The 26,716-nt window shown below is 39.8% G+C and overlaps 1 protein-coding gene and 1 long non-coding RNA gene across 9 annotated transcripts in view; one reads left to right on the top strand and one right to left on the bottom strand.

The window, feature by feature from the left end:
- Positions 1-4,810, top strand: part of LOC150045251 (uncharacterized) — a 33,409-nt gene extending 28,599 nt beyond the window's left edge. The window contains exon 4 of the long non-coding RNA XR_016532995.1: positions 4,728-4,810. This is a non-coding gene — a long non-coding RNA (uncharacterized LOC150045251). The remainder of the gene's footprint in view (positions 1-4,727) is intronic.
- A 9,539-nt stretch (positions 4,811-14,349) lies between these two features.
- Positions 14,350-22,595, bottom strand: LOC150045250 (thymosin beta-10-like). Of its 8 annotated transcripts, XR_016532993.1 has the most exons (3): positions 22,337-22,595; positions 16,010-16,110; positions 14,350-14,687 (listed from the first exon to the last, which is right to left on the bottom strand). XR_016532993.1 is itself a non-coding variant. In XM_090320538.1 (2 exons), the coding sequence occupies exons 1-2, from the start codon at positions 22,276-22,278 to the stop codon at positions 20,738-20,740; spliced, it is 192 nt and encodes a 63-aa protein (XP_090176664.1). In that variant the 5' UTR covers positions 22,279-22,595; the 3' UTR covers positions 20,391-20,737. The 8 variants fall into 8 exon arrangements, 4 of the variants coding, with proteins under 4 accessions (XP_090176664.1, XP_090176665.1, XP_090176667.1 ...); XR_016532991.1 differs by lacking the exon at positions 14,350-14,687 and having other exon boundaries at positions 15,943-16,110; positions 22,266-22,595; XR_016532990.1 differs by lacking the exon at positions 14,350-14,687 and having other exon boundaries at positions 15,943-16,110.
- Positions 22,596-26,716: the final 4,121 nt, after the last annotated feature.

Raw genomic sequence — 26,716 nt, 5'->3', positions numbered from 1 at the left:
AAAATCTGAAAAAGGTTCTAAAGGCCCCTGAATGATTTTAGTGAGATTTCCTGCAACTTCTCCTCTATTTGGAAGAGCTTTCCATGCCCTAATGCCTATCTGGTTAATCTGGCCATAAACATCAGCGGGGAATCCATTCTGATCGTTAACAAAATTTCCCAACCCCAATAGCATATCTCTATTCCAATAGGGCCTTCCCTCATTTGCATTAATTGCAGCTTGTTCAGTAGCATATTCCATAACAAAAGCTCTCCAGTCCAGGTATTGCCTGGGGCTAAGACAAGCTCGAGCAAGCGAAGCCCAATCTGCCGGGGTCATGCAGTGTCTATTAAGGCTCTCTACCTGAGCTACAGTAAAGGAGGCCCCCACTCCGTAGGCACGGACTGACTCGGCCAGTGCTTTAATGGTTTTAAAGTCTATAGGCTCATGGTACCTCTGATTATTGGGTCCTTCAAAAACTGGGCATCCTAGACAAAGTTCCTTTTGTACTTGCTTCCACACTTCTGGAGCTCGGGAGCGTCCAACACCCGCAACAGGCGGGGGAGGAGGAGGAGGAAAAGCGCCTCGAAATGAGGAGCTTCCTGTCCTGCATTAAGGTCCGCTCTCTTGTGCGACCTCTTCCAGTCTGAGATAACACTAAGTCGAGATACTGCAGCTAACACAGGCTCGTCCGGATCAGACTCTTCCTGCATGTTTTCAGGTGGCAAGGGGGGATAAATAGAAGGAATCTTTCGATCCTCCCCTGAGTTCTCGCTCCTGGATTCTGACCTTTCCTCCTTAAATTCCTCCAATGCTATTTTTCCTTCCACTAGTGCGCCAGAGCAGCGCTCATCAGACAAACAGCTCCTAACTAGTTTCCAAATGGGTTTTACTCCGGGCCCTAGACGTCCTTGATCTGCCGCGGCGTCCAAGTCTCTCCCTAATTTATCCCAAGCAGGCAATGACAGATTACCTGACATAGAGAACCAAGGGGCTACCTCCTCCACATTAAGGAGGAAAAGTCTCAAAGTACTTTGTTTCACTTTCAAATTCTTAGCGCGCAGTAGCGCGTCAAGAGCAGTCACTAACTGTGAAGATTCTGAGGCTCCCATTCCAGAACCCTTCACCACTCTCTCTTTATCTACAGAAGAGAGCAAAATAAATTGGTCCCCCTTACCTGGGACTTACCGGTGCACCACCTTGAGTTCTGAAGTCCCCGTACGGGCCACCAGTTGTCGTGATCCCCTCGGCTGGCAAAGAAAGATGCAACAAACAGGACTTCTTCTCAAGCAACGTTTTATTCAGCAAGCTCGCTATCGTTTCTCTCTCCCATCCCTCTCCCATCTCTCTCCCGTCTCTCTCTTCCCACTTCCTCTTAACCTGGCCTTATAAAGCTCTCTTAACCAATCAGACTTTTGCTTCCTCTTATAAACAAGCCAATCATACAATAGCACGCACATAGCACACTTTGGGCAGGCCCTAATATGGCAGCAGGCAGACTTCCGAGCACGTAGGAAAAGCGTGACTAGGCATTCTATTTCCTTAACTTCACAGATCAACAAGTTCACAATAACAAATCAAACAGCGGAAACGGGCGCCATCTTGTAATGGCGATTTACTGGCTACCTACACCATATGAAGTTTTGGATTGCTTCTTCTATTTCTTTAAAGAATGACATTGGGATATTGATGGGTATTGTGTTGAATTTGTAGCTAGCCCTTGGCAAGATTGACATTTTCATGATGTTGATTCTTCCAATCCAGGAGCATGGGAGTTTTTTCCATTTTCTCAGTTCTGCTTTAATTTCCTTTTTCAGGGTTTTAAAGTTGATGAGTGGATCAACAAGATGTGGTATCTATATACAATGGAATACTATGCTGCTGTCAGAAAGAACGACATCTCCCCATTTGTTAGGAAATGGAAAGACTTAGAAAAAATCATAGTAAGTGAAGTAAGCCAGACCCAAAGGAACATAGGCTCAATGGTTTCCCTCATTTGTCATAATCAGTAGAAACTTGGGCTCTCCTAGCAGAGATTCACAATAGAATGAAATCTAGATAAATAAGGCCATATAGTATGACGCTAAATATATGGACCTCCAGGATATAGAAACCAAAGCTATATAATGAGTGATTGTTGTCCTTAATGTACTATGTTATCTCTCATCTCTTTAGCTATCCCTTGGTTAGCTCATATTGTTACAATATTTCACCTTGTTATCTGATATATTTTATATATGCTTAATTGGTTATTTGAAATAGGATATGGAAGGGCGGAAATCAAGATGAGTGGGGAGAGAAGGGAGGGAAATGGGGATCATGACATAAGAAGGGTATCGATGTTTGTGAAGTAATGTACCTTCTATCTGGTGAATATAATGTAACCCTTCTATTAATTACAATAAAAATATATGAAAAATAATGCTAATCTATGTTGGTTAATAAACTTTCTAGTTACTGGCAAAAAAACCACTTATTTCCAATTCTTGGAGTTCATTTGGATATGCCTCAGTATGTATGGTCATATACACTGAGTGATTGGGCTACTGTGATCCTCTGCTAAGAATATCAGGCATATTCTAGTAATTACAAATGAGGGGAACCATGAAACCTAAATTTCTTTGTGCCTGGATTGCTTCATTTAATATATATTTTTTCCAATTCTTTCCATTTCCTTGCAAATGGGACAATGACGTTCTTTCTGATGGAAGCATAGAATTCCTCTATATATACATACCACATTTTCCTGATCCATTCATTTACTGAGAGGTGTCTGGTTGGTTCCATATATTAGCTAGGGTAAATAACACTTCAATGAGCATAGTTGACCTGGTGGCTTTAGTATGTCCCTGTTTGTGGACATTTGGGTAAATGCCTAGGAGTGGGATTGCTGGGTCATAGGAGAGTTCTACATTTAGTATTAAGGAACTACCATTAATGTTTTCCAGAGTGATTGAGCAAGTTAACACTCCCACCAACAGTGTAGTAGTGTTCTCTTTTGGCTACGTCCCCGACAGCATCTGTTAGATTTCTTGATGACAGCCATTCTAACTGGGGTGAGGTAGAATCTCAAAGTTGTTTGGATTTGCATTTCTTTTATGGCCAGAGATGTGGAGTATTTCTTCATCTGTCTACTGGCTATTCTTTTTTTTCTTCATATATTTTTTATTGTAATTAATAGAAGGGCCACCCCACATTCACCATATAGAAGGTACATTACTTCACAAATATTGATACCCTTTCTCATGTCATGGTCCCCATTTCCCTGCCCCCTCCCCCAGCCCATCTTGATTTCTCCCCTTCCCTATCCTATTTCAAATAACCAATTAAGCATATATAAAATATATCAGATAACAAGGTGAAATATTGTAACAATATGAGATAACCAAGGGACAGCTAAAGAGATGAGAGATAACATAGTACATTAAGGACAACAATCACTCATTATGTAGCTTTGGTTTCTATATCCTGGAGGTCCATACATTTAGCGTCATACTACATGGCCTTACTTATCTAGATTTTGTTCTATTGTGAATCTCTGCTAGGAGAGCCCAAGGTTTCTATTGATTATGACAAATGAGGGAAACCATAGAGCCCATGTTCCTTTGGGTCTGGCTTACTTCACTTACTATGATTTTTTCTAAGTCTTTCCATTTCCTTACAAATGGGGAGATGTCATTCTTTCTGACAGGAGCATAGAATTCCATTGTGTATAAATACCACATCTTCATGATCCAATCATCTACCAAGGGGCATCTGGGTTGGTTCCATATCTTTACTATGGTAAATAGTGCTGCAATGAACATCTTTGTGCTAGTGGCTTTAGTATGTCCTTGTTTCTGGAGGATTGGGTAAATGCCAAGGAATGGAATTGCTGGGTCATAAGGGAGCTCTATGTTTAATCTTTTGAGGTACTGCCATACTGCTTTCCATAGTGGTTAAAAAAGTTTACACTCCCATCAACAGTGTAGTAGTGATCCCTCCTGACCACATCCCCACCATCATGTTATTAGATTTCTTGATCCTGGCCATTCTAACTGGAGTGAGGTGGAATCTCAAAGTTGTTTTGATTTGCATTTCTTTTTATGGCCAGAGATGTTGAGCATTTCTTCATGTGTCTGTAGGCCATTCTTATTTCTTCTTCAAAGAAGTCTCCTTTAAGTCTTTGGCCCATCTTTTAATGGGATGGTTGTACAACTCTTTTTTTTAACACATATATTTCAACCTGGGAACAATGTTCATCTAGTATGGTTTCAGAGATGTGGGAGAAATGTTCTTTTTTTGTCTTTTTATTGTAATTAATGGAAGGGTTACATTATATTTGCCGGATGGAATGTGCATTACAGACATGTTCTTTTACACTCAGATATTTTGAGGTCAGAGTCAGTAGCAGCACTTTCATTATTCTCCCCTTTCTGGTTACACCTCATTAAAGGCCGCTTCCAGGGTCTGGTGATAGAATATTTAGTTTTAGCTCATTGTAAAGTTCCTCTGTCCTGACAAGAGAGGAAATGAAACTTGGTTTTGATACACATCTACCCTATACTCTTCACACCATCACTAATGCTAGCATGAGTTATGTAATTTGTAGAAAGTTCAAAGTCTACCCCCAATTTTTTCTTGTCATGTCCAAAGTTAGGGTTTAGATGATTTCTACCTTTTTAGTGAAGATTTCAGTTCTAGACTAGATTGTTCTAGTGATAGAATAAAGTATGTTAATAGACACTAGAAGAGGATCTGTGTTACAGATATACACAGAGGCCAATCAATGGGAGGACCTACTACCACTCGAATCCCTGTGACTGCATTCTACAGTGACCTAAGACTTCACCAAAAAAGTTCTACTACAGAGACAGAAATAAAAGACCTTAGACAACAGGATGGTAAGTGAGCTTATGTTTCTTCCTGATATTAACCTGGAATGATGCACCCCAGAGTCTCTGGGAGGGACTGAAGCTAGGACGGAGCACAGGGAGCCCTGCCCAAGGCTATAATCATGGGATTTCCCCCTAGATTCTCAGGGAACGCCTAAGGCCTCTGTGAACTACTTTGGGCATTCGCATATTTTGTCCTGGTCTATGTCCACTCTAGGTGGTTTATCCTTCTCATAATCATGTTTATTCTGCTTCTTTGTAACACATCTTACTCTCAATTCTCATTTTAATTTAAAATTTGTTTTTGCAGTTTGATGGAGCTCCTTCAACATGATCACCACGTGTGGTGTCACCTACAGCTGTGTTTCTTTTATAAACTCTGGGCAAAAGCAAATATTTTAGGTGCTCAGACAAAATTAAAAGTATTTTTTTTGGTCAAAACTATAGCCTAGTTTTTAACCTGGCTTCTCCTTCCTTATTCTCACTGATAACTATTGTGGTCATTAACTGTTTGCTACCTTTTTTGGAGATGGCAAAAGAAATGACATCTGGTAAGTCACCTAGAATTATTTCACTGGATCCAGAAAATAAATCTGTGATGATTTATAATTATTTTTTGTGTAAGACATAAGGGTTCATGTATTCACTCTCTTACAAGACAGGGAAAGACTCATCTTTCTAGACAACCCCAGGCAAAATATTAAAAAGGCTTCATTTCAATAAAAATATTTGGTATGCTGGAGCAGACCTAAAATATACCATGACAAAAAGCTTTGGGATGTGTAGCTCAACTGGTAGACTGCTTGAATGACCAAGAATTCTTTTGAATGTCAGAAAACATTCAGTGCAAATGATACCACAGAGAAACAATAGACTGCATGTATAATGCTAAGACAAGGACATACTTAAAGAGGAAATAAGATGGGCACTGGTGGTTGAAGCCTGTAATCCTAGCTACTTAGGTGGCTGAGGTTCAAAGCCAATGCAGGCAGGAAAAACTGTGAGACTCTTTTTTTTCTAGTTTCATCCACTTCCCAGAAAATGCCATTATTTTATTTTATTTTATTTTTTTGCATTTTTTATTGTAATTAGTAAAAGGGTTACATGATATTTGCCAGATAGACGGTGCAATAATTCACGTACATTGATACCCTTTCATATGTCTTGGTACCCATTTCCCTCCCCCCCCACACCCCCCACCCATCTTGGTTTTCCCCCCTTCCCTATCAAATTTCAAATAACCAAATACAAATAAATTCAATATATCAGATAACAAAGTGAGATACTATAACAATATGAGATGACCAAGGGACAGCAAAGGAGATGAGAGACAACATAGTACATTAAGGACAACAATCATTTGTTTCGATATCCTGGAGATCCTTTCAATTAGACTCTTATCTCCAATTTAATCACCAGAAAAATGGAAGTAGAACCCGGGGCTCAAAGTGGTAGAGCATTGGCCTTAAGAAAAAATTGCTCTGTGCCAGTGCTCAGGCCCTGAGTTCAAGCATCATGAGTGACAAAGAGGCAATAGATTCTGTTGTATTTCAACACTTTCATGTTTATAACTGATTATTTTGATAACAAAAATTAGTAACAAATGGTTTAGAAAAATAATTTATTGGGACAAAGTCTACTTCATGGGGTATAATATTTTCTAATCAAATGAGAAATTTGCCAGAAATACTGGGAAATTTCCAGCCCTCAGACCACATATAACTTGAGAAATCATATGGTACATGTGCAGGCACATATGCTTCTTGCTGTTTACCTGAATCAATAATTTTGTGCAGCCCAAGAATGATGTGATGAATTGCCAAATGGCTCTTTCGTGACAAAAGCTTCCTCACTCCTGCCTATAACAACATAATTTGGTGCTTCTAAATGATTTTAGAAATGCCATGAAAACATTTCAAACATGAGAGGAATGATGTAGGAGAAACACTCTTTTTCAGTCTGAGATCAGCAGCATTTTCTTTTTTTTTATTTTTTATTGTAATTAGTAAAAGGGTTACATGATATTTGCCAGATAGAAGGTGCGTTAATTCACATACATTGATACCCTTTCACATGTCTTGGTACCCATTTCCCTCCCCCCCCACACCCCCCACCCGTCTTGGTTTTCCCCCCTTCCCTATCAAATTTCAAATATCCAAATACAAATAAATTCAATATATTAGATAACAAAGTGAGATACTATACTAATATGAGATAACAAGGGACAGCAAAGGAGATGAGAGACAACATAGTACATTAAGGACAACAATCATTCATTATATGGCTTTTGTTTCACTATCCTGGAGGTCCTTTTAATTAGCTTTACATTATATGTCCTTATGTATCAAGATTTTGCTCTATTGCAAATCTCTGCTAGTAGAGCCCAAGGTTTCTACTGATTATGATGAATGAGGGAAACCATTGAGCCTAAGTTCCTTTGAGTCTGGCTTACTTCACTTAATATGATTTTTTCTAAGTCTTTCCATTTCCTAACAAATGGGGCGATGTCATTCTTTCTGACAGCAGCATAGAATTCCATTGTGTACAAATACCACAACTTGTTGATCCACTCATCAACTGAGGGACATCTAGGTTGGTTCCATATCTTTGCTATGGTGAATAGTGCTGCAATGAACATTGTTGTGCTAGTGGGTTTAGTATGTCCTTGTTTCTGGATGGTTGGGTAAATGCCAAGTAGTGGAATTGCTGGGTCATAGGGGAGTTCTATGTTTAGCCTTTTGAGGCACTGCCATACTGCTTTCCATAGTGGTTGAACGAGTTTGCACTCCCACCAACAGTGTAGTAGTGATCCCTCCTGGCCACATCCCCTCCAGCATCTGTTGTCATTCGTTTTCCTAATCCTGGCCATTCTAGCTGGAGTGAGGTGGAATCTTAGAGTTGTTTTGATTTGCATTTCTTTTATGACCAGAGATGTTGAGCATTTCTTCATGTGTCTATAGGCCATTTTTGTTTCTTCTTCAGAGAAGACTCTCTTTAAGTCTTTGGCCCATTTTTTAATGGGATGGTTGTTACTTTGGAGGTTAGTTTTGGAGTGATTCAATTTTTTGAGTTGTTGATATATTTTAGATAAGAGGCCTTTGTCCGTTGTTTGGTTGGTGAAGATCTTCTCCCACTCGGTAGGCATCCTGATTAGTTTACTAGCTATGTCCTTTGCCATACAAAAGCTCTGCAGTTTAATGCAGTCCCACTTATCCAGCCTTTCTCTGATTTGTTGTGATTCTTGGTCCTTATTAAGAAAGTTTCGACCTGTGCCAAGGAGGCCTAGTGTATCTCCTATTCCTTCCTGTAGAGTTTTCAGTGTGTCAGCTTTTAACTCCAGGTCTTTGATCCATTTGGAGTTAATTCTAGTGCAAGGTGACAAAGAAGGATCCAACTTTAGTTTTCTGCAGGTGCTTAACCAGTTCTGCCAGCACAACTTGTTGAAGAGGCTGTCTTTCTTCCATTCTATTTTTTTGGCTCCCTTGTCAAAGATTAGGTGGCCATAGGTCTGTGGTTTAATATCTGGGTCCTCAGTTCTATTCCATTGGTCTTCAGGCCTGTTCCTGTGCCAGTACCAAGCTGTTTTGAGGAGTATAGCTCTGTAATAGAGTCTAAAGTTTGGAATTGAAATTCCTCCAGCGGATCAGCAGCATTTTCATTAGTCTTTCCTTTCTAGTTCCACCCACTTCCAGGGGGTGGATGACAGGATATTTAGTTTCAACTCATTGTAAAAGCAGCTTTGTCAGAAGAGAAGTGATCAGGGCTTGGTGGCTCATGCCTGCAACCCAACTACTCAGGAGGCTGAAATCTGAGGATGGTCCAGGAGCAAAGGTCTCTGAGATTCTTATCCCTAATTAACCACCAGAAAACCAGAAGTAGCTCTGTGGCTCAAAGTGGTAGAGCACTAGCCCTTATATGAAGAGCTCAGGCACAGTGCTCAGGCCCTGAGTTCAAGCCCCAAAAGAGAGAAGTAAAACATGTCTTCTTTAAACATCTACCCTAGACTCTTCTTCACCCATTCACCAACAACACTGGGATGAGTTATATAATTTTGCAGAAGTCAAAATTCCTGCCCCAAATTCCTTTTATAGTCATTTCCAAAGTTATACTTTAGATGATTTCTACCTTTGTATGGAAGATTTCAGTTCTAGACTAGATGAATTCAGTGGGTCTGTGTTACAGAGATGATGGAGGATCATCCTCAGAAGCATGGATTTCTTGGTATCCCAAGTAGGAAGTGCCAGTCCTTCAAGTAGAGATGAATGGAGAGAAATATATGTTCATAGATTTAAATACTTTTGTTTACTCTGCTGTCAAATCAACTGACGGTTTCAACAAATCCTAAAGTTCTAGAACTGTTTGGTGTTTTTTTTTTGCAGAAATTGACATGGTGTTTCGGAATTGAAATGGAAATGCAAATACAGGAAAATAATAAGTTTAGAAAACTCATACTTTTTTTTGGTGGGTCATGGGGCTTGAACTTGGCCTGGGCACTGTCCCTGAGCTCTTCAGCTCAAGGTTACTGCCCTATCCTTGAGCCAAGACCCAATTCTTATTTTCTAGAGGTTAATTGGAGATAAGAGTCTCAGGTCCTTTTGTTCCCTGGGCTAGCTTTGAACCTTGATCCTCAGATCTCAGACTCTTGAGTAGCTAGGATTACAGGCATGATCCCTGCGCCCAGCAAGACTCATAGTTTTTGGTTTTTAAATTGAACATATGATCATCATGTGATGCAACACAATCATAGAAAACTTTACTAGCATGTCACCATTCCCAGGTGACAATTAAATCCTTAACTATAAAGCTACACTAACAAAATTACATGATACTGGCATAAGGTTAGACATATATAATAAGGGAATAGAGTCCAAAGTGCAGAAACTCCCATATTTTGTTCAGCTGATTTTCACCAAGGGTGGAAAAATCTCTAATAAATAAAGGTACTAATGGCAGTAAAATTACATTACAATACTTTCTATATCTTAGTATATCTTTAAAGAAGATATACTTACTGTCAAGGGAACATACAAAACCAGAGTTAGTATCACTAGTTCTTAGGGAAATACAGACCAAAGCTACAGGGATTCTGGGATGATTCTAATGAAAAAAAGGGGGGAAATGTTGGCCATGAAGTGGCTAAATTGAAGATTTAAACAATCCTGATACAATATGGAGAAAACAGTTTGGAAATTCTTCAAAAGATAAAGAGTCCAGGAATCCTAATCCTAGGAATATACTGAGGAAGCATTTTAAGGTACACACAGAAACGTGCACACAAATGTTCATGGCAGCTAAATAACCAAAATAACAGTCAACAAATGGGAACACTGAGCAATATATCAAGAAATAAACAGGAAATACTGTTCTAAATATAGAAGGGAAAGATGATATATCTCAACACAGATGATTCTTGAAAACAATTTCCATATTTGTTATGATCCTGAACAAAAGGCAGTTCATATCATTCTCCAGTTAAGCCCCAAAATGCTGAAAGTGGAGCTGGGGCCCAAGTGCTGGGACACTATCCAGAACAAAAATAAGCTCAGGAAGAAAGGAGGGAAGAAAAAAATTATCAGAAATTAGGATAAGAGAAAGATTTGGATGGGGGGCATAATAAAAGTATTTTGTGGACAAATTAACTGCCCTTTGTGATGATGGCGCTCCTGACATGTCAGCATCCTTGTTAACACAGCCCCACTATAGGTGTCTATTAACATATTTTGTTACTAGAATAATCTAGTCCAGGATTGAAATCTTCAATACAAAGGTAGAAATCTTTGCAGATTTGTTTTGAGAGAATTAGTTTTTTGAGCTGTAGGTATATTTTAGATAGAAGGTCCTTGTCTATTGTATGGCTAGTGAAGATCTTCTCCCACTCTGTGGGCCTTCTGTTTATCTTGCTAGCTTTGTCCTTTGCCATGCAGAAGCTCTATCATTTAATGCAGTCCCATTTTTCCAGGCTTTCTTTCATTTGTTGTGTTTCTGGTCCTTTATTAAAGTTTTGACTCTTACTGAGGAGCCCTAGTATGTCTCCTATTCCTTCCTGTAAAATTTTCAGGGTATCTGCTTTTACTTCAAGGTCTTTGATCCATTTGGAATTGATCCTGGTGCAAGGAGACAGATAAGGATCCAACTTTAGTTTTCTATAGGAGTTTAGCCAATTCTGCCAGCACCATTTGTTGAAGAGGCTGTCTTTCTTCCATCCTATATTTTTTGCTCCCTTACTGAAGATAAGATGGCCATATGTCTGCAGATTAATTTCTGGATCTTCAGTTCTATTCCATTCTCTTAAAAACAATTCTGCAAAGAAACAGCCATCCCATTTAGAGATGGGCTAAAGACTTAAAGACTTCTCTGAAGAAGAAATAAGAATGGCCAATAGACACATCTGGTTATAAAAGAAATCTCTGGTCATAAAAGAAATGCAAATGATTTGAAATTTGATAGGGAAGGGGGGAAAACCAAGACGGGTGGGGGGTGTGGGGGGGGGGAGGGAAATGGGTACCAAGACATGTGAAAGGGTATCAATGTACGTGAATTAATGCACCTTCTATCTGGCAAATATCATGTAACCCTTTTACTAATTACAATAAAAAATGCAAAAAAAAAGAAATGCAAATGAAAACTTTGAGATTCCACCTTATCCAAGTTAGACTGGCCATTATCAAAAAATCTAATAACAGATGCCAGTGGGGATGTGGACATAAGGGAATGCTACTACCCTGTTTATGGGAATGTAAACTTGTTCAACCTTGCTGGAAAACAGTATGGAAGTCAAAAGACCTAACCGAACTTCCCTATGACCCATCAGTCCATTTGGCATTTACCCAAATGTCCACAAACAAGGCCATACTAAACCTACCAGCACAACCATGGTCACTGCTGCATTATCATAGCTAAGACATGGAACCAACCCAGATGCTCCTCAGTGGATGAATAGATCAAGAAGATGTATTTATACACAATGGAATGCTGCCACAAGAAAATATGACATTGACCAATTTGTAAGGAGATGGAAAGCCTTGGAAAAATATTAAGTGAAAAGCCAGACCCAAAGGAACATAGGTCCCAGGATTTCCCTCATTTGTAATTAATGTCTAGAGTTCTCCTCGCAGAGGAATGCAATAACTCAAAACTATTTACATATGGCCATCTAGGATAACATAAGTGAAATGAACTATAGAATAGGGAAATGGGAATTATTTTTGTGATTTTCAATGTACTATGTAAAGCTTTTACTTAACTCATTTGACTGTTTTCCTTATTGTTTATCCCCTGTTGTGGTTGTATCTGAATTTGGTACCTGCTGCACTGTATACACATGTATATGTTTATGTGAATCAGGGAAGGGAAGGGGAAAACAAGATGATATGACAAATGACAGAAGGGTGAACCAGTGTAACAGCGATGTTCACAGAATAATAGGTTGGAAATGATCTTTACAACTGGGGGGGAGGGAAAGTGGGAGAAAATCATGGGAAGGGGAAACAATGTTCAAGAAGTAATGTCCTCACTACCTCATGATTGTAACAAAAGCAAAAAAAAATTTCAAAAAAGCAAAAAAAAAGTAGAAATCTTTGAAAGCCTAACTTTGGAAATGACTACAGGAGGAATTTGGGGGTTAGGACCTTTGACTTGCTGCAAAATTACATGAGTCATCCAACAATTAGTGATTGTGTGGAGTCTAGGGTGGATGTGTATTAAAGTCATGTTTTCCTCCATCTCTTGTCAGGACAGAGGAGCTTTTACAATGAGCTGAAACTAAATGTCCTTACATTCATTCATCTAAGTGGCCTTTGAATGAGGTGTAATCATAAAAGGGAGAATGAAAATGCTGCTACTGACTGTGATCTTGAGTGAAAAGGAGTATTTCTATTTCTACTAAATCTCTAGGCCCACAGCTGAAAAACTGTCTCCAGGTTCAAATAGATGTGTGAAAAATAGTTGTGCCCAATGAGGAGCTAAAAAGTGCCCCCATTCTGAGGCAGTAATCTTTTTGCTGTTTATATAAACTATGAGTAACCCAAAGGGCACATAAATTAAAGAAACAGAATTGTGGTGCCCATAAGTTCCAGGAACTGACCTGTGTTAAAATTAACCAAAACATGGGTAAATGCAAGGGATGGCATTTGTTTTCTAAGCCATAAAACTACTCCCTGACAATTGAATGGTCCATTAGCCCAGGGAGCTCCCTGATCCCTACCTTATCTCACTCGACCCTCCGATGGCTGTAAATCTGTGCTTTTTGCCTTTAAAAAGACTGTGTAGACACTGATTAACAACTCCATCCCAGCCTTACAGACGAGTTCCCTGCCTGGCTTGTACCCGCAATAAACCTTGCTTTTGCATTTCGGATGCCTCGATCTCGGTGGTTTTCTTTGGGGACCTCTCATCAGGGCACAACACCTAGCAGTTTCTATCACAGATTAATTCCAGAAACTGAACATAAAACTTCTTGTGCATAAACTTTTGCATGAATGTTGAGGTGTGGTAACAGCAGAGGTGGACAACAGATCAAGACACAAAGCACTCAAAATCCACAAACGCAGCCAGTCATACCATTTTGCCATGAAAATGTAAAAAGAACCAAACCCCACACATACTTCTGTTTCTGATTTTTGTCCTCCCTCAGTCTCCTAAGCAGAGGTTATAATCTCACTGCTCCTGAAACCTTCTCCTCCAATTGGATCTTACCTGGAATACAATTACCTACCTTCAATTTCATCAGCACTAGAGACAACCTTTTTTTTATTATTTTTTGCCAGTTGTGGGACTTGAACTCTGGGTCTGGGTGCTATCCCTGAGCTCTTCAGCTCAAGGCTACTGCCCTCCACTTTGAGCCTAAGCTCCACTTCTGGTTTTCTGGTGGTTAACTGGAGATAAGAATCTCCTGGACGTTTGTGCCTGGGCTGGCTTTGAACTGTGATCCTTAGATCTCAGCCTCCTGAGTAGCTAGGACTACATGCATGAGCCACTGGGGCATGGCAACAACTTCTAATACCTCCATCAGTGTACCCACATCTGGAGGAAACCAGCAGAGTGATTCACTCATCCCTGACTACCCCAGGTGAAGGCACAGTGCTCATAGATTAGCCTCATTTTTCCTGTCACCTATGGCACAGCCTAGAGCCTCTGTGGCAATTGTTCTGTATAGCAAAATCATTTCTTTACATCAAAGACCCATTCCTTCCTAACACAACTCGGAATCAGTTTTCTCAACTAAGCAAATTTGTATGTAGCATTTTCACAAATCTTATCCATTGACCGTAATAAAAGAAAACACTTGTGAGGATTAGAATAGGTTTTACCCTTTACACAGATCAATTTTGTGTGATTGCCTTAGAAAACCAGATAGAGAGCAGTGTTTCAATGGTCACAACCAAAGCTGGTCCAGAGGACACATGATTTTCTTGAAGCACGTACTTCTCAAGTACGGTTTGATTTTCAAGTACTTTATCCTTTATTCAATACTGAGGGAAGTGCTTCTGCTATGCATTTTATAATGGGTGTGAGGACTTTAATTGTCCTAGATAGTCTTCATATGATTTCGTATGAGAGTCTCACTCGACATTACCCCACTATAGAAATTACATCTTTCAAAGAATAATGTCCATGGTCAATTGTTCTTTCTAAAGTTGAAAGTAGAGCTTCAGTGGTATCTAAGACACAGAAAGATTTTCTTACAAAGTCAAATTCTTGGTATTTCTTTTGTTCCTTTGTGGGATCTCAAAGGAAACTAAATGTTCGTATGTTGGCAGTCGGTGCCTTCTTACTGTGGACTTGGGGCTGGAATGTATGGCAGGGGGTGGACAGCAAACATGAACTGAGCTGTTGCTGAAAGAGAGGAGCAGCAAAGAAATGAGACATAGAGGCCTTGAACTTTCAGGAAGTGTGACCTGAAAATGTGGTTAGGGATCTTATTGCAGATCCAATGAAGAGGCCCATCATTCCTCTTACATGTTTGAAAACGCATCTAAAGTTCTGATGATTTCATGACGTTTCTAAAATTCATTTACAAACACCAAGTTCTGTTGTTATAGGCAGGAGTGGAGAAGCTCTTTTCTATCAAGAGTCATCTGGCAATTGATAATGTCATTCTTGGGCAATACAAAATTATCAGTACAGGTAGATAGATGTCCAGCAGCATACATGTCTGCACACATACCAAATGATTTCTCAGGCTTTAGACAGTCTGAGGGCTAGATATTTTCCACTATTAATGGCAAATTTCTCATTGGATTAAAAACCATCACCCAGGAAGTAGACTTCACCCCAGTAACTATATCTAAACCATTTATCACTAATTTTTGTTATGAAGATAATTAGATACAGATTTAACAATATTGAAAAGCAACCATTTAATAACAATACACTGTTAATTTGTTAGTCATGGGGCTTGAACTCATAGCCTGGTCATTGACCTTTTTGTTCAAGACTAGTGTTCTACCACATTGCGCCACAGTTCCACTTCCACTTTTTTCTGGTGGTTAGACTGGAGATAAGAGTGTCAAAATTTTTTCTTTCCCTGGTTGGATTTGAACGTCAATTCTCTTTAAGATGTCAGCCTCTTAAGTAGCTAGGCTTAGAGGTATGATCCACCAAATTTATTTCCTCTTTGTGTTTGTGTCTTATAATTGTACACATACTCCATTATTTCTCTGTGGTTTTTAATTGTATTGTATGATTTCATACATACAAAATCATCTTTTGTTGGTTACTTTGGTTTGAAGTCAGGCCAGCATTCTACCAGTTGAGCTACTAAAACCCATTTGCTATAGTTACTTTTTAGGTAGGCCTAGCACCACAATACTCACATTTTTGTTGAAATGAAGCCTTACTAATACGTTGCCTGGTGTAGTTTAGAGTGATGAGTCTATCCTTGCCTTCCATATAGGAGAGAAATTACATGAGCCACGATGCCTGACACCAAAAGTAATTTCAAATCATCATAGATTTCTCTTTGGATAAGTGAGATGATTCTTTGTAGCTTACCAAATGTCAAAAAAGGTGTAGCTTTTCCATCACCACAAAAGGTAGCATACAGTTATTGATGAAAAGTAGGAAAAGGAGTCAGGTTTAAAAAACAAGCTGTAGTTTCGATAACTTTTAATTTAGACTGAGCATGAATAAAATGGTTTGGTTTCTATTGGTTTTACCCAGAGTTGATCTTGAACTGAGGAAAAGAAAGTCAGCTGTGGTTAACACTTGTGGTTGTCTTGTTGAAGAATTTCCTACAGGATGTCTGAGTTCCAGAAAACTGCAAAAAAAAAAAAGAATTTCAAAATTCACAGTGGTCATATCTCTGAATGGTTAACTCTGGACTGAGAATCATTGCGGCTGGGTCTGGCTTGCTGCCGGAGACTCCATGTTCTTCTCTGAGTACCTTGCATAAGGTTCTCTTGTTCCATTCTCTCTTCACAGGGTAAAGCATCCTTTTTCTTTCTAGAAGAAATGGATGAATTTCTAGCCAATATTAACATACCCACACTGAACCAAGAAGACCTAATCCAGCTAAACAGACCTATTTCAAGCACTGAAATAGAAATGGCAATAAGAGACCTTTCCATCCAAGAAAAGCCCAACGTCAGATGGATTCACAGTGGAATTCTATAAGGCCTTCCAAGCAGCGCTCACACCAATACTCCTTAAGCTCTTCAATGAAATCGAAAATGAAGGCTCTTTGCCAAACTCATTCTACGAAGCTACTATAACCCTCATCCCAAAACCAGACAGAGATTCATCAAAGAAAGAGAACTGTAGACCCATGTCTTTGAGGAATATTGATGCAAAACTTCTCAACAAAATACTGGCCTACCGTCTACAACAACTTATCAAAAAATTATACACTATGATCAAACAGGATTCATCACAGCGATGCAAAGCTGGTTCAACACATGCAAGTCAATTAATATAATTCAACACATCAACAGGAGCAAGAACATGAATCACATGATTGTCTCAATAGATGCAGAAAAGGCATTTGACAAGACCCAACACCCTTTTATGCTGAAAGCTCTGGAGAAACTAGGAATCCATGGAACATTCCTCAGTATAATAAAGGCTGTGTATGACAAACCCACAGATAGCATTATACTTAATGGTGAAAAGCTAAAGCCATTCTCTCTAAAATCAGGAACGAGACAAGGATGTCCACTCTCTCCATTCCTCTTTAACATAGTATTAGAATTCTTAGCCAGAGCAATAAGGCAAGAAGCAAGCATAAAGGGGATCCAAATAGGGAAAGAGGAAGTGAAACTGTCCCTCTTTGCAGATGACATGATTCTGTATTTAAAGAACCCTATAGACTCCTCTCTCAAGCTGCTTGAGCTGATTCAAAACTTCAGCAATGTAGCAGGGTTTAAAATTAACCCTCAAAAAATCCTCTATGCCAACAACGAGAGGAACGAGGCAACAATCAGGAAAGCAACTCCTTTTGCAATAGCCTCAAAGAAAATAAAGTACCTAGGAATTAACTAAGAATGTAAAGGACCTTTTCGGTGAAAACTTTAAAACCCTGAAAAGGGAAATTAAAGCAAAACTGAGGAAATGGAAAAACCTCCCATGCTCCTGGATTGGAAGAATTAACATTGTGAAAATGGCAATCTTGCCAAGGGCTATCTACAAATTCAGTGCAATACCCATCAATATCCCAATGTCATTCTTTAAATAGAAGAAGCAATCCAAAATTTCATGTGGAATAATAAAAGACCCTGTATGGCAAAAACACTTCTTAGCAGAAAGAACAGCATAGGAGGAATTTCAATACCAAATTTTAGACTTTATTTCAGAGCTATAGTGACTAAAACAGCTTGGTACTGGCACAAGAATAGGCCTGAAGACCAATGGAATAGACCTGAGGACCCAGATATTAACCCAGAGACCTATGGCCACCTAATCTTTGATAAGGGAGCATTAAACTACAGAGCTTCTGTATGGCAAAAGACATAGCTAGCAAATTAACTAGAAAGCATACAGAGTGGGAGAAGATTTTCACTAACCATACAATGGACAAAGGCCTCATGTCTAAAATATATCAACAGCTCAAAAAATTGAATCACTCCAATCTAATCTCCAAAGAAATGGCCATCCCATTAAAAGATGGGCCAAAGACCTAGAATCTTCTCTGAAGAAATAAGAATGGCCTATAGACACATGAAGAAATACTCGACATCTCTGGCTATAAAAGAAATGCAAATCAAAACAACTCTTAAGATTCCACCTCACTCCAGTTAGAATGGCTGGGATCAAGAAATCTAATAACAGATGCTGGTGGGGATGTGGCAGGAGGGATCACTACTACACTGTTGGTGGAAGTGCAAACTCGTTCAACCACTATGGAAAGCAGTATGGCAGTTCCTCAAAAGACTAAACATAGAGCTCCCCTATGACCCAGCAATTCTACTCCTTGGCATTTACCCACTCGTCCAGAAACAAGGGCATACTGAATCCACTAGCACAATGATGTTCATTGCAGCACTATTTACCATAGCAAAGATATGGAACCAACCAAGATGTCCCTCAGTTGATGAGTGGATCAACAAGATGTGGTATTTGTACATAATGGAATTCTATGCTGCTGTTAGAAAGAATGGCATTGCCCCATTTGTAAGGAAATGGAAAGACAGAAAAAAAATCATAGTAAGTGAAGTAAGCCAGACTCAAAGGAACATAGGCTCAAAGGTTTCCCTCATTTGTCCTAATCAGTAGAAACCTTGGGCTCTCCTAGCAGAGATTTACAATAGAGCAAAACCTAGATACATAAGGCCATATAGAATGATGCTAAATGAAAGGACCTCCAGAATATAAAAAAAGCCATATGATTGTTGTCCCTAATGTACTATGTTATCTCTCATCTCTTTTACAGTCCCTTGGTTATCTCATATTGTTAAAGTATTTCACCTAGTTATCTGATATATTGGATATATGCGTATTTTGTTTTTTTGAAGTCTGATAGGGAAGGGGGGAAAACAAGATGAGGGGCGGGGGTGGGGGAGGGAAATGGGGACCAAGACATGAGAAATGGCATCAATGTATGTGAAGTTATGCACCTTCTATCTGGTGAATATAATGTAACCCTTCTATTAATTACAATAAAAATATATGAAAAAAGAATTTTCTTTTTGAGTCTATAAAGAACACTGTGAATTACATTGGTTTTGAAGATGTGGAATGACAATGTGAGTACGCAGGGAGATGACAGAGTGTAAGTCCCGGAAGTTCATCCTGAGTGTGGCAGACAGTGTGGAGTGGACTTGAATGCTTTCAGGCTACCTTGGGAAAGCATCCAATAGATCTGGGTTCACTGTCATGCAGGCAGAGCAGCCACTTGCCTCAGCTTGGAAGTCTGGCGGGCACTGAACTGATTGGACATCCAGTAGAGGACAGTACACCATTTCACTTAGCTTTGACCAGATAGGAACTACTCAAGGCTGCCTAAAGTCCTGTGGGGATCTGGTGTAAGCTTGATTAGACTTTTTATATATGTCATACATATCAAGCACATTACAAAGTAAAATCTGTGGAGAGTCAAAGCAATTCTAATATGGGATATGGTTGCTTGTGAATATATCTATCATTACCATTTACTTGTGTATATTATACTTTCCACATTGGTGAATACATGCCCTTGGATTTATTACATTTTAAACAGTAATGTTTCCTGTATTTTCATTCAAGCATGAGGTACATTAAACTATGAAATAGAATGTTATTCTCATTATGATATATAATTATCAATACCATCACACAGTGGTTTTTGAGAGGCACAGCAACGTTTGGTAGTGGTAATGAATTATTTTCTTGCAATAGAGAGTTGTAGGAAGCTGTCACATTTAACACAGGGGATGTATCATGGATCACATGGAGAGGAGGGATGGAGGGCAGTTTAGAGCTTCACCTTTCTCACCAGAGCTCCTATTTCTTAGAAGGCTCCGGCTTGTTGCACGTGTTCCTTTTTACCCCAGAAAGAGACAGCCTCCCATGACCATCTTCTCTGCCTCACGAACACCGTCAAGAAAGCAGCTCCTGAGGCTGCCTAGGTGTGCTGGGACATCTGCTTCTCTAAAAGAGGAGAAAGGAGTCACTGTGCCAACAGTAAACACCCATTGCAGAGGGCAGCGGACAGGCCCGGGTTCCCTCTGGAGCCAAGCCCTTGAGGAGGTCAAGCCTAGGTTGGCTTCCAATGCTGAGGACACTTTTCTGCCTCTCCTTTACCTTCCCTCATTATCCACATCTATTAATGTTCCTGAATAATTCATGAGGAATACTATCAGTATCATTCTGTATTTAAAATTCCTATGCAGATTTGCTGGATTTACTTGAGAAGGGCAGCAAAATGAGGAGAACCCACTGCATGCCCTGGTATGTTCAGTTATCTGTGTAAAATACAAGCTGGTATTTCTTTTCCAATTGGGTTAAAGTTCACCCCAGTGAGCCCTTGTCCATCTCTGTAAGTATCCTCCCCTCCCCCCACACCCTCCCCTGAGAGTGTATGTAGTAGATTTCTAAAGTCACACCAGAGAGAGGATAGTGACCTGAGGTCCTGAGGCACAGATAAGGGAAATTTTCTAAAAATGCGAAGCTCAAATCAATCTTCACTGTCAAGCACAGGGGCGTCCTTAGTGCTTCTCCCCCACTTTTTCTTTGCCTGCCACGAGGTATGTTTCTCATTAATCATACAAATAATGGTCTATAACATCCCAGGGCAAACCGAGAATTTGTCAGTCCGATGGGGGGAGTGGTGTCCCCGCAGGGACTCCCAGGCTGATGGTGTTGGCATGGAGTGCCTGGGGTTCATGGTGCAGGCTGGTGGCTCTTCTTCCACATCAGGAGGTGTCTCCGAGATGAGCAGGGGTGGGGTGGCGTGGGGGGGACTCTCTGGGTTCTTAGGAAATCACACTCTGCTTTTCCTGTTCAATGGTCTTTTTGGTCAGCAGGGTGTTCTCCTGCGTCTCTGTTTTCTTCAGCTTGGCCTTATCAAATCTGGCGATTTCTCCCAGGTCGGACTTGTCTGCCATTTTCTTAAAACAGTTCTCAGCGTCTTGCTCTGGTGCTTCCACTCCTGCTGCAGCAGAAGAGACCTTATCCCCCATTTTTTAAGCTAGAAACAGTTTATTTTAAATTACACAGACTTAAGCTTAGCTTTCTATGTATATTCTATAATGAGAGAAGCATTTTCCTTAAATCAAGTACATCACATGCTTTTAAGAACTTGTATATAAACTAAAACAAAGAAAAAAGCATGGACAAAGGCAGATCTTAGTGAACCTTTTTTTTTTGGTGTACTATGTGTGAAGATATTTCTCTTAGCCAATTTCCAAACCTCTGTCTCTCGGGCTTTTCTACACTGCCATGCCATGATCCCTGCCATTTGGGCATCACTGAGAGAGTGGAAGGATGGAGCACGCCTCATGTCAGCAGAGTTGGTTTTGGTGATAGTGGTACACTTGGGATTGCGGGGCTGAGGAAGTCCTCAGAGAAGGCTGTTTGGTGGGAATCACAAGCAGAGGCTAAAGAGAGGATACCGCCCAGAGCAGACTCTAACCCAGAGCCCTGCAGGTCTCTGCACAATGAGATGATGATACTAGGTTTTGTTGAGGAAGGACATGAACAGGGATGCGCATGCCCAGAACAGGGAGCAGCCACTGCTCATTCTCACCTATGCCTTCCCTCCTGGCTTGGTCAGTTGCTCAGATCAGTAGTCAGCAAAGACCTCATTCTCCAAGGTGGTCCAACAGACCATCTTGTCCCCATTAATTAATTGTTTTCCAGGGGAAGTTAGTTGAAGACCGAACCAATTCATCATGGTTATACCATTTAAATAGGTTGTCTTGGAAAGGATAGGGTTTTGGAAAGGAAAATGGGATCCCCCAAGACCACCAGCTCTTCAGAGTCTCCTGAACTCTTACTTGTGGTTGATATATAAATTACTGAGGTGGGGGAGGGACTCAGGGTTTCAAGAATGTGGCAGCGTTCCCTCAGGGTTGAGGCACAGGAACAATAAAGTTGTTCAGCTTTATGTCCTCCTCTTGGCTAGGGCCTGCTATATGGCAGTTACTGTTCCCCCATAACATCCTGAATATGAGAAAAATTGGGGAATAGAGTGAGGTATGTCCTTGGCTCTGGAGTGCAGAGCATGAGCTAAGCGACTCTGTTACTAAAATCCATCTCTCCACAGAACTAATTACATTTCCTGTCAGCATTTTCCCTCAGTGTGTGACTCTGGGCAAGTCGCTTCATTGACTGTAAAATAGAGGGCCCAGTAGGACCCCGCAGGGCTGATATGGGTGTGTGTGTATGTGTGAATGCAGAGTCTCTGTAACCTGAATTCACATCCACTTTCCATGACTTGCAGCCACCCAGATTTCCTCCTCCACATCTCGCTCACTTCTGTTGACAGTAATACTTACGTACATTTAGCAAGCATCAGCCACTTTCTCTCATTCGGTATGAAACTTCACAACCAAAAAGTATTAAGTACGTACTATTAATATTCCCATAAACGCTGGGCTGGAAATTGAAGCAACAGGGTGAAGTCTCACTCTCAGACTGATGTGGCCGTAAGTGGGACCTGGCCTTCTACTACCAGCATGTCAACCGTTGTCCAATTCTTCCGGGCTGCTCTGACAGTGCTTCAGACGAGTGCATTAACAAGACCCAGGCGCCCATAGACTTTGAACTATCAGAGCCCCAGCCCAGCAGCCCCCTCCCCAGCTGATCTTGACTCATCCTCTAGATTGACAGTTAAGGTGCTCCTGTTGGAATGTCCTGGAGCTCTGAGGCAGTTGACAGTTAAGCAGACCACAGAGACTCAGGGCTTGGAAGAAGGCAAATGTGGGCTCTAGGCTGTTCAGCAGGGCTTTAATCTGGAACAAAGGTGTGGTCAGGGATTAAAATTTAGGCTTAAGTCAACATCTGGACTGTTCTGTAAGGGAGGATCCTCTTCTAATAAAGACACTGAAGATCTAGTGCTACTTTAGGTCAGGGAGATTTGGGAAAATGAGAATCTAAGGATACTGGTCTAGGCCAGGATCTAGTAGTCCCAGGTGTTCTGAACAGATGTGAGCTGTTTTTGTTTTGACAGTTGTGGGCTTGAATTCAGGGCCTGTGTGCTGTCTGGCATCTTTTTTCCGCTCAATGCTAGCACTCTACTTTGAACTACAATGCCATATCCAATTTTCTACCTTACTCTCACGTCACTTGCTCCACTGAAGCCTCTCAGAATTAAGGTGGTAGAAGAGTCTCAAATGTAGTTTATTCTGTGTACCTTTAGAGACAAAAAATAGTGAAATCGTATTCTCTTAAGTAACAAATGGTACTTAACAAACTACGTAATGTTTAGAGATTAGAGGTGCAATGAGGAAGAGTGTCTTCAACTCAGTTTTGTGTTGGTGTGCGTGTACTGGTCCTAGGGCTTGAATTCAAGGCTTTGTGCTCACGACTGGGCCTTGACTAGGATACACAATAGGTACCTGGCTTATCTCAGTTTTAAATAAATCTTACAGATGAATATACTTGAAAATTGTAGAAAAATCATTTTGAAGTGTTCTACTGCCACAGAAAGCAAAGAGCTATGTGCATTTTCCCATATTGGTGTATGCTTAAACACAAGACCACAGTTCCATACAAATGACCCATCCTGCTTCAGCTTGTCCCAAGTGCAAAAAGCAAAATGCAACTTCAAGTTCTTTTAATGGGCACAAATATATAGAAGATCCTAAAAAGGCCCTCTGTGAACTAGAAAGTACACATGCTGAGAAAAAAACTTACGTATCTTTCTTTTTCTTTTCCCATTTGGTTTAACCCTGTAGTCAGTGTTTGATTCTGGTACCTCATATCTTATATATACATTTGCCTGATTTGGGGAAGGGAAAGGGAATAACAAAATGGTAAAATAAAGGACAAAGGGTGAATCAATGCAACAATGACACAAGATGCAAAGTTGGAAATGAGCTTCATAATGGTGGGGGAAGGGGCAAGGGGAGGAGGGAAATTGGGATAAAAACAAGGGAGGGGTAACAATGTTCATAAATAAATGTACTCATTACTTATATAACTGTAATTCTTCTTATTCCAATTTTAAAAAAGAGACTATTGAACAAGAAAAAAAGAAAAAGCTAACCTATAACTAAAATACATGCTACAATTAGGTAATCTTTCTTTTCATTTGAATTTCAAATGCTAATAGATAATGGGAATGGCACACAACTCTTCAAACAAGTTTTCCACATATTATGGACCTGTAGAGTTGAGTTTTTTGGCACCCACAATGGAGGCCAAAGCAGTAATTGGGAAGAATATGAATCCCAGCCTGTTCAAGAACATAACCTCACTTCCCAGTGGAAGTGGAAAATCATAGCCAGCTCTGTTCTCCAACGTGGAGAACTTTCAAGTAGTAACCTACAATTCAAAAGCCTTCCTATGATTTTACATAGCATCCAGATGTATTAGCTCATTTTTATTCTATCACTTTGAGCTTATGCACGGTTGAGCTTTTGTGCTCCATGTTAGTGCTCTACTACTTGGGCAAGAGCTCTACTTTTGGCCTTTTGTTGCCAAATTGGAGGTAAGAGTGGTATAGACCTTGCTGTCCATGCTGGCTTCAACAGGCAGTTCTCAGATCTCAGCCTCCTGAGTAGCTAGTGTTACAGCTGTAAGCAACTAGCACTCAGCCTCACTCTCTTTTATTTGGGAAATATACATTATCAACTATACCTGAATCTTTCTGCCCTGCACAAATTGTGTTGTATGCATTTTGTTTGATATATCTGGAATCTAACTCTTGTCTCTTTTGTTTTATAACCCCACATTGCTGGAATTACTACTCCCATGATTGCCTGGTGATTTTTTTTCTACACTGTTCCTTTTTTTAATTTTTATTTTTATTGCTATTCTAAAAGTGATCTGCAGAGGGGTTGCAGTTACGTAAGTCACATAATGAGTACATTTTTTAGACAATATCACCCCTTTCCTTTCTCTCTCCCAGATTTTCTCTCCCAGGTTGTTTAGTTTATTTTACCATAATGTCTAGTGAGTGCCACTGCTGCATTTCTTCACTCTCTGTCCATTTTATTTTATGTCTATCTATCTTGTACTGAAATTGAATTGATGATATAATTGCTGGCTTGATGGAAGGACAAAGGAGTGCGAGGAACTCTGGAGCAGATTGTGTGCAAGCACATAGATTTTGTGTGGAAAATTGCTAGAAGAATACATTTTAGCTTGGTTTTCAGTCAGGATCTAGCTGTTTGTCCGGGGCCAGCCACAGACCACATTCCAAGGATCCCCTGTAAACACTGGGAACACAATCAAAAGTAAAATGATGAGTTAATATTTGGTTAAGAAAGACAAAAAATCCAGGAATACATAAAAATGAATAGAGATGTAATAAAGAAGCCAGGCACTGGTTTTTTCATGCCTATAATCCTAACTACTCAGTAGGCTGAGATCTAAGGATCATAGTTCAATGCCAGTAGAAGAAGGAAAGTCTCTGAGACTCTTTATCTCCAGTTAAACACTAAAACAAATAAAACCTGCAGTGGTGCTCCAGCTTAAGTGTTAGAATGCTATCCTTGAGCAAAAGTCATTTAAGGACAGTAGGACAGTGCCTGTTCAGAGCCCAGGACCAGCCAAAAAGAAAAAAAAAGTGATTTTGTCAAAAAAAGCTGTTAGATGGGTGATTTTGTTAACATTAACAAAATATCTGGCAGGAACAACTTTAAGGGGTGCTCATGGTTTCTCAGTCCATCATGGCAGAGGGTGTGGCAGAATAGAGTAAGATCACTTTAAGCAGTCAGGAAGCAGAGCGAGGAGAGCCATCTGAGGTTATAGTGATTTGTTATTGAGCTGTACCTTATATTCCATATGTCACTTTTATAAGTCTACAAATTGATACAGATTCACCATTGCTACTTAGTTCCATCAAATGTCATCACATTGAGAAAAAACCCCATACCCAGTGCCAGTCTTTGTTCCTACCCTCATCTGGGTTCTGATATTATCTTACTTTCTGTCTCTATGAATTTTTCCTATTATATGTATGTATGTAAACAAAATGAGATGGTGAATTGCATTTTATTTTCCTAATAGAATAATGTACTCATAATAATAAATTGTTTTCAAGATGCATCTATGTTGTATTGGAAATGTGGCTTAGTGGTAGAGTGCTTGCCTAGTATTCGTGAACCCCTGGGTTTGATTCCTCAATACCACATCAATAGAAAAAGCCGAAAATGGTGCTGTGGCTCAAGTGGTAGAGTGCTAGCCTTAAGCAAAAGAAGTTCAGGAGCATGAGTTCAAGCCCCAGAACTGGCAAAAAAAAAAAAGAAAAACAATTCATCTATGTTGAGAATATATCATTATCTTCCCCTTCTACAGCTGAAAATTATCCATTGTATAGATAGAACAGCATTTCCTGTTTATTTTGGGATATATAGTAAAGTGTTCCCATTTGTTGACTGTTATTTTGGTTATTTGGCTGCCATGACCATTTCTGTGCAAGTTTTTGTATGTACCTTAAAATGTTTCCTTGGTATATTCCTAGGATTGGGATTCCCAGATTCTTTATCTTTTGAAGAATTTCCAAACTATTTTCTCCATATTGTATCAGGATTGTTTAAATCTTTCAATTTCTCCACTTTATGGCCAACAGTTTAATTTTTTTCATTAGAATAATCCCAGAAGGTGTGAGGTGGAATCCCAGTAGCTTTGGTTTGCATTTTCCTAAGAACTAGTGATACTAACCCTGGTTTTGTGTGTTTGTTTGACAATTAGTATATCTTCTTTGAAGCAATATGAAGCATTTTTTCATTTAAAGTTTGATTGTTTGACCTTTAATGTACTAAGCATGGTAATTTTACTGCCAT

Source organism: Megascapheus bottae, chromosome 28, assembly GCF_031878675.1.
Source record: "Megascapheus bottae isolate mThoBot1 chromosome 28, mThoBot2.hap1, whole genome shotgun sequence".
NCBI lineage: Eukaryota > Metazoa > Chordata > Mammalia > Rodentia > Geomyidae > Megascapheus > Megascapheus bottae.
Note: the sequence above shows the minus strand (reverse complement) of the source record. Positions and strands in the feature narration are given on the sequence as shown.